Consider the following 8,458-nt stretch of genomic DNA (forward strand, 5'->3'; position numbering starts at 1 on the left):
AACGACGCGCGCTTCCCCACCATTTTTTTGTACACTTTGTTTCCTGAACATTTCCGTTTCTCCCTTCCTCGGAAGAAGCGACATCATCCACGACAAATTATACGTGCTACGTGTTTTTTGTTTTTTTTTTTTCATTTTTTTCTTTCTTTCCGTGTTTTTCATTTTTTTTTTTTTTTTAATCACGCGACAGAGCGTTCACACACAGAGCAAAAAGTCATTATTTAAGAAGCTATGTACAAGTTTTTGGGCCGAAAGAACACGAACACGCGCTTAACGTTTTTCACAGGCGCGTGATTTGATCTCCTCGCCGTCCGGGACGCGATCGCGGCGTGTCTTTTTTGTTTTCTGTTTTTTTTTCCTCGCCGAGCCTCCAAAAAAAAAAAAAAAAAGGGAAAGAAAGTCGGTGAGAACGCGCGAGGGGGATCAGAGAATTTCTCCCTGCCCCCTCACCGGTTTGTGGAAGCTCGTCGTCCTCCGATGGAACAGCACAGCGATCGTTCAAGACTCTGTGTGTTTGTCTTTAGATTTAACCCTTCCGCCGTCGGTCGATCGTCTAGGCGCAACGTCTTTCAAGAGACACAAGCAGCTACTACCGCTTTCAGAAACTACCTCCTCCCCTTTTCTTTCTTTCTTTTCTTTTCTTTTTTTTTTTTTTAACGCACTTCGAACGAGATAGCACTTTCTCTCTCCCTTTCTCTCATTCTCTCCGCATGTAACGTGTATCCGTTTTTTTCTAAAACGCGCAAGCTCCGGAAACACGCTACCACACTTTGCGTCGAAGTTCTCACACACGGATGCTCGGGTCCACGATCGTACAGTCGGAGGATCGTCGTCGCGTTTCAGAGTTCTAGAGCGCTCGTACGAGCGACGATTCAGCAGCCATTCGGTCGAAATCGATGAGGAATATAACCGCACGACGGTGGGAAGAGCTAAATGTAAAGCGGTGTGAGAAGAGTGGCGGTGATAGCAGTGGCTATGGTTAAATAGCGGGGGTGAGTTCCTTCCGCGTTCGTCGCGAAACGCACGAAGAGAGGAACAGAAAACAAGAAAGAAAAGGAGAAGAAAAAAGAAACAGAGACGCGGGGAGACATCGCTTGAGGGGGGAAGGGGGATATTACTCTGAGAGATTGTTGCTTGCTTAGTTTTTCTTTTGTGTCCAGCGTTGCACATAAAAATACACGGCACACGGGGGGGAAATGTGTGGCTTCTCTCTCTCTCTCTCTCTCTTTTTCCATTTTTTCTTTTTCTTTCGTTTTTTACCAAGTGTTCGTTGTTATACTGTGTATACTAGCGTAAAACTTACTTTACCACACGCGTTCGTCATGTACAGGTAAAGTGTCAGAAAATAAGCGACAGTCTGGCATGCGTGCTTGACCTCTCGAATACAATACGCGTTTTCTTCTTCTTCTTCTTTTTTTTTTTTAATATATTTTACTTGTGTACGTACTGGTTTTATGTCTGCTCTTTTCGTATCTTCTTTTTTTTTTTTTTTTTTTTTTTTTTTTTTTTTTTTTTTTTTTTTTTTTTTTTTTTTTTTTTTTGTAATTTTTCATCTGTCTTAATGGGTTCTCGCTTTCACGGAGAACGTGCACCTAAAGTACATCACATCCGGAGTGGAATTCTCATCAGGAGGGTATCGTTCGGCCAAGCTATTATTTCTCAACGAAACGAGACAACGTGTCTATCAACGTAATTCCTTAAAAACGAAGGTGCATCTGTTGTTTTGCGTTTTGCTTCGTTTCGTTTCGTACATTTCAATATGACAGAATCGTAAAGTTTGAAAGAATGAATCAACAACTCTTCTTTTTTTAGCGATCCCTACAAGTTGTTTGTATATTAAAGAAAAAAAAAGAAAAAAAAAATTTGGAAAGAAAGAAAACGAAGATAGAGAAAAAGGAAAGAGACCAGGGACTCGAATGTTTTCGTATTTGTTCTTAAAGAATTATTTCAGACAGAAAATTAAATCTTATCTCCTTCTAATAGCTTGTCACATGTCGAATACGTAACACGATACACTCTTGATTTGAATATTGCCATACTCCGCAAATCACATTTAATATGTGTATTTATATACCTATATATATATGCATGTGTTTGCGTATATTGTGTGTGTATAATATGTATATACATGTTCATATCTACAAAACATTATGATATGATTACAAGTCCTAAAGTTGCTTAAATCTACTTCTTTTTTCTTTTTTCCCCCCTTTACCGTATGCGTTAAGTCCTGCTCACTATTTCGAAACGAAAAACTCCCAGATATTCTCCATCGTCGGTTAAAATCGTGATACAACTGTTTTTTTTTATCTCTACCGTAAAACCTATTCTTCTGTAATCCTACATGTATATATAATTACATAATAGCGATGATTAATCATAATAGTAGCAATAATAATAATAATGTTATCGACAACGATAGTAACAATCTACTAGTAATAAAGAAAAGAAGAAAAACGTACGAAGAATGTGATGTAAAAACAATTTTATAGTCCTCCGAACTTGGTGGACACGTTCGAAAAAGTAGGATGAGAAGAAAAACGAAAGGGAAAAAAAAAGGAATATCTATAAATTGTGGAACAGAACACAAACATTTATCGTGAACAGGAATTGAGAAACAATAAATGAACGGGTTATTATCGTCAACGGAACGATCATCGAGCATATCGTTTTAATTATTAATTAGTGTATCTTTTGTTTGTTTCTTTGTTTTCTTAATCATGTTAGCTTTAGTGCCTTTGTCACTCTCCCTCGCTCGCGCCGATATACACATATACGTAATGTATGCACGCTCTACGATTAATAAGCAATTCTTTCCATTCATCGAAATGAGAAACTCTCGTGAAACAGCAACGTACAACGATGTAACTATTTTCCTCCATTACAAGTGATGAGTACGTTGTTTCTTCGTTTTATATCCACTGTGTTCCCACTCGCCTTCGTCTCATCTCTTTATCTTAATTAATCCTCGCCTTTGAATTCTACTCGTTTGACTCGACAATCAACGCGGGTCCTCGCTTTTGTGTACTGAAAACCCCTTAAAATACAACTTATCCTCTAGTTGTATTGTAACAAATATTGCCTTGAATATAAACACCATTTTTTTTTTGTTTGTTTCTTTGTTAATTCTCTTATTTAAGTTGGTAATTCTCATTATTTTATTTTGTTAATTTTTGTTTGTTTGCTTGAACAAGTTAGGTTTCTCTGTCTCACTGGATCAATCGATAAAGATGGCGGACATCTCTTTTCTCTCTCTTTCACTCTCTCGCTCTCTCCCACGCATCCTTTAAAAAAAAAGGGGTAACCGACATGTTTAACCCTTTTCTCGTCCCTTACTTGTTTGTTTGCATTTTGTTTCGTTTCTTATTATCTTACGTTACGTATGGCCGAGTCAAGTATCTATTATTTTTCGTTTTTTCCCTTTTTACATTTATTTAGATTAATTATTTGGTTCGCTTTGAGAAAAACACAACTTATTACCTTTACATGTAACTTGCATTATTATTATTATTATTATTATTATTATTATTTTTATCATAATTATTATTATATTTTTTTAAATTTTAACCTTACACTTTTTTTCGCATTTTCTTTTTTTTTATTCACTTTTTCCTTTTTTGTTTTATTTCTTAAATCGGAGATCTAAAACCTTTCTTATAAAAACGTCCCCCGGCCCGACAAAATATTGCCGTGGGACTACTAATATATTGTGTGACGTCGACTTCATCGTCTTCATATAAAATTCAATTCACGGTCCGCGATCTGATCAATAGTGTACGAGCGCTTGAAGAGAATATAACCATCGGTTGCTTGTTTGGTTTTTTTCTCTCTCTTTCTGGTTCTATTTTTTTCTCTGCCTTTCTGTTTCCGAGATTTTTTTTTTTTTCATTTCTTTCTTTGCAATGCACGGGTATCGTAGTCGCAACCTGAACACTACAGCTCGCGCCAACTTCCTGTTTCTTGTTTCTTTTTCTCCCCTGCTATTTCACCCTTATCTTACGTCCTCGACGAGGAAGCAGAAGACAGCCCGCGATTTTCCATTTTTCCGGTCGATAGACACGAACAAGTCGAGGCGACTTGCTTTCGTTCCTCCTTCTGCCTTTCTTTCTTTCTCGCTCTTTTCCCCTTTTCTTCCATCCATTCTGTCCTTCATTCGTTCCCCTCCTTTAAAAACCGAGACTCGCGAGAAGCTTCCTCGCGCGACACGAAAAAGAAGCGAGACGATCTCATTCTTTAAGTTTTCCATCCCAGATTCCACCAATTCTCACCACCCACGAGTGAATCTCGTTTCACCTGTCTTTTCTCTTCTTTCAGCACAATTCCAAGCACAATTTGTAAATAAAATCTGAACAACGTGAAAACACAAATAGATATTCATTCGAAGCGCATGTATGGATATCAATATACATATATATATATACACAAGTGTAGAGTATACAAAACAACGACAGACAAAGCTATCAGTGATCGGAGAACATTTTTGAGACTTTTGCGTTTCCTTTCTGCTGTACAGCAAAAGATTCTCGCGAGTCGAATCGTTATCTGTTTTATTAGCGTCTATTTGTGTTTCTCTTCGTCCCGTTCGTCGTTGACGGAGGGTAATGCAAGTTTCTTCCTTATATAGGCGGATCTACTCGCGTGCACGATTGATCCAGATCTCAGATAATAATATCCAGTGTGTAGCTTCTAATGGTCAATGAGGAACCTTCAATTTATCATCTATCGGATCCCGCGAGAAATGGTCAACCAGGAACGCGGTGCACTCGGCTTCGAGATCGTGGAGGTGTCTTTTTCGTTGCGCTTGCTTCTTTCGTCTCATTTCTTTTTTTTTTTCTCTTTTTTTTCCTCCTTTCTCTCGTTCGCCAGTTACAGTGTGCACGTTAAAAGTGATGTGTTTTGTCGTAGCTCGTACGTGTGCTACGAGAGAGAATTAAACGAGGTTTTCTTCCTTTAAACGGGCACACGCGCGCGTCACGGAAACGGACAATAGTGGAAAACACGTAAACGGCTCGCCGTCGTGCGATACGTGAAACGTCATACACGCTGGGCCAACGTAGAAGCGACTGCTGTGTAAGTGGTCTGTCGGTTTCGCGAGTAACTGTTTCAAAATTCTCCACTTTTCTTGTTAATTTAAATATTTTTCAAATTTTCCTCTCTTGTTTTCAATATCGATAACTAACAGAGTCGCAAAGTACGCGACGATTTCTCGACAGTTACTCACGAAACGTATTGGTCTTGTTTCCCCAACCCTTGATGATATGTAATCCATACCCATCATGGCAGACTCCCATTAGACGCTCTCTCTCTCTCTCTCTCTCTCTCTCTCTCTCTCTCTCTCTATATATATATATATATATATATATATATATATATATNAAAAAAAAAAAAAAGAAAAGAAAAAAAAACAAAGAAAAATACAAGGAGAACAAAATATAAAAAGAGAGAAAAAAATCCATACGGAAAAGAATGCGCAAAGAGTTGGCCAAGAGTATATAGCAGGAAAGCAAAAAGCAAAACGGAAAAAAAAAAGAAAAGAAAAAAGTAAACGTCGCTGCCTCTCGATGTTTCGCCTTGTTCTCGACTTTTCTTATTTTCCATTTTTATCCAGTCGTGCGGACGATCCTCGATGACTTTCGCGCGGCCCCGTGTTTCGTGCCACGTTCCATCCCGCCACCACCGCCGCCACCGCCGCCACCGCCGCCGCTGCCGCGGCATTCGTCATTGTATCTCCCAGCTCCGTGTTACAATCAGTTCTTCTGCTGAACGCAACCGATTGATTCTTTCAGCAACCAGCAGTGTGTGTGTGTGTATGTGTGTATGTGTGTATATGTGTGTGTGTGTGTGTGTCTATGTCTGATCATCAGGCGTTGTTGTCAGGCGTTGTCACCACGCGGCGAGAACGAGGAGAAGAGGAGTATGACGGTAGCAGCAGCAGCAGCAGCAGCAGCAGCAGTAGTAACAGTGGTGGTAGAAGAAACAGCAGAATCGATAGGTACTGGACGAGGTGGTGTTGTCTCGGTGTGGTTTTTGTCGGTTGTGGTGGTGGTGGCTACCTCGTCCGGCGAGTAGGCCCGCTGCTCCTCTCTCATCAGTACGGCCAGAACGTAGGCAACGGAGGCGGTGGCGGTGGTGGCACGGTAGGATATAGAGTCGGGGTGGCGATCAGGACGCAGGTGGGCGGCAAGGGAGGCGGCACGGGCGGCGGTAAGACCGGGGAGAGTGTAATCGCTGCGGCTGGGTGCAGGGCCGTGCCCGTCGGGGCACACAACGGGTGCAGGGCGAGAGAGGGACGCTGGCGCTGACGCTGACGCTGCTGGCCCTGGACCTCGCCGTTCTATTCCGAGTCCTGCTGCATTTTGACGTGGCCATTACCGGCGGAATTGCTCGACGTGCTGCCGCTGCTCGGCGGGAAGCTCGTCGGTATGGTGCGCGACGACGAGAAGCACAGTTTCATGATGTATGGGAATTTGCCGTCTGCAAACAGAACGAAATCGAAAGCCGATCGATTAGACTCGACGACGTTCCCGATTTTATACGTTCGAGGAGTTTCGTCGCTAAGAGACCGCAAGATGAAAGATTTTTAGTGAACTTTTTTTAGTCTCTCTTTCTCGTCGTAGGACCAAACAATTTCAGCTACCAGTCTCTTAGATGATTTTCATTCTACAATCTAGAATCTAGAATCGTGGAAATGAAATAGTTGGAATTGTTGCAATGTCAGATGGAAGTTACGAATCCTTTGCCCTCGACAAACTTTTTTCGTATCATCTACCAGCAATTTGTTCACCAAGCGTTATCACTTCAAGTAAAATGACATAGCACTGGGAATAATCATTCAAGTAGCGAAACTTTGTTGATTATGTCTTTCTAACATGTGATATCGTTTAAATTTAATGCAATCATCAACGTACATTGCCGGTTTCCTAGAACAAGCATAATATACAAGAGTTAATGATACATAGTTTCAATCTCTGGAAAAATAATATCCTCCACCGTTTCTTCACTTTCGTAAGAAAAGTAACGAGAAGTTTCTAGTTTATGTGAATTATTCCGAATTATGTGAATTATTGTCATTTAGGAGTATTTTCAGAAATGTTCTTCTCTTCACGTTGTTACAGTTTTCATTCTAGGCATTTATTCAGACATTATAACATTATACATCGCAACATGCAAACGTATACGTATCATTGTATAATTATCAGCAAATTATAAAAAAAAGGAAGTCCAAGCTGTTAGCTAGAGCTAAATACGATGTGCCCTCGGAAGGGATAGTCGAGTGCAAAGGGTTAATTCAACCGATTTGATTTATTTTTGTAAATAAAGAGAAATTTCAATTTTGCATAGGGAGTAGACACTAAATTGAAAAAAAAAGAGATCGTGTTCCTTTTTAAATCCTTTATATATACGTACTGCTGTTTTCCAGTGCTGTGTGATTGCATTCCATGATGGCAGCTACCGCGATTCCGACGCTGCTGAACTCGATAAGGCCGGACGACGATCGTTCCGATTTAAGGGGGAACAGTTTCACCGTCGTTGGTGCTTCGATGCCACGTTCCACGAATACGCGATGCACGGTTTCCTCGGTTAAATCCGGGGGCGTGTTGAAAAAATGGACTATCTTCGAGGGTGGTTGTATTCTATTCTTATTGGCCATTGCTGGATTTAGGAACCTGGAATCAACAACGACACGCAACGCGTCGCGTTCGATTAAACTCGAGCGTTCTACGCGGCGACAATCGGTTCGGAACCGATTTCAATTTCGAATGTGTAAATTTCATCGATTGTAATTAGATCATTGTGTCCATTGAAATGCAAAAGCACGCGTCTCGTGTTCAAAAATTACGTTTCTCGCAAATTATTATAACGAACCATTATTATTCACGGAAAATGACGGCGTCGTGCAGCGGATCCGAATCGAAATGAATATAAAGCTTCAATTTCTATTGAATTCCGGCGTTCGGAAACGAGAAAACTCGTAACTAATATCCTCAGAATCGTGGCCAACGAGAAATTACCAGTACCGAGTGAAAAAAAATGAATTTCAACAACGCGATTAAACTCTCGTCGAATAAACGTTAAATCCGCTCGAGGATAGAGAGGAGAGATCTCCCTGAAATCTCCGCAAGTAGGAGCGTCGTTAATTGTACTGTACGTTCGTCAAGTAGTAAATGCCACAGAACTGCGAATTTCTCGTTAACGTTCATTCATCGTTCAGACGATGGGATGGATGTACGGGTACTCGAAATTTACGAGCACTCGATCCGCGAGGTTAGATACGTCAGACGAGGCTAAAACAGATACGTACGTACATGACACGTACGAATATTCGGGTAGCCTGATTCTTTTGAGCAACCCGACTCGTCTTGGATAGCTTGAATTTTTCGAATAATTCAACTTGCTTCAAATAGCCCGATTTTTTCGAATAATTCGACTTGTTTCAAATACCCGATTTTTTTCAAAT

The 8,458-nt window shown here is 40.6% G+C and overlaps 1 protein-coding gene across 1 annotated transcript in view; it reads right to left on the reverse strand.

Annotated features, from left to right (window-relative positions):
- Positions 1-5,590: 5,590 nt before the first annotated feature.
- The window catches only part of LOC122529273 (heterogeneous nuclear ribonucleoprotein L), a 19,329-nt gene continuing 16,461 nt past the window's right edge, over positions 5,591-8,458 (reverse strand). Inside the window, exons 5-6 of the mRNA XM_043655220.1 lie at positions 7,408-7,667; positions 5,591-6,474 (exon numbers count right to left, since the gene is read on the reverse strand). Of these exons, the coding sequence (XP_043511155.1) occupies positions 6,335-6,474; positions 7,408-7,667 (400 nt within the window). The 3' untranslated portion in view covers positions 5,591-6,334. The remainder of the gene's footprint in view (positions 6,475-7,407; positions 7,668-8,458) is intronic.

The sequence above is a fragment of the Frieseomelitta varia genome, unplaced genomic scaffold (genome assembly GCF_011392965.1).
Source record: "Frieseomelitta varia isolate USP_RPSP 00005682 unplaced genomic scaffold, Fvar_1.2 scaffold_281, whole genome shotgun sequence".
Lineage (NCBI taxonomy): Eukaryota > Metazoa > Arthropoda > Insecta > Hymenoptera > Apidae > Frieseomelitta > Frieseomelitta varia.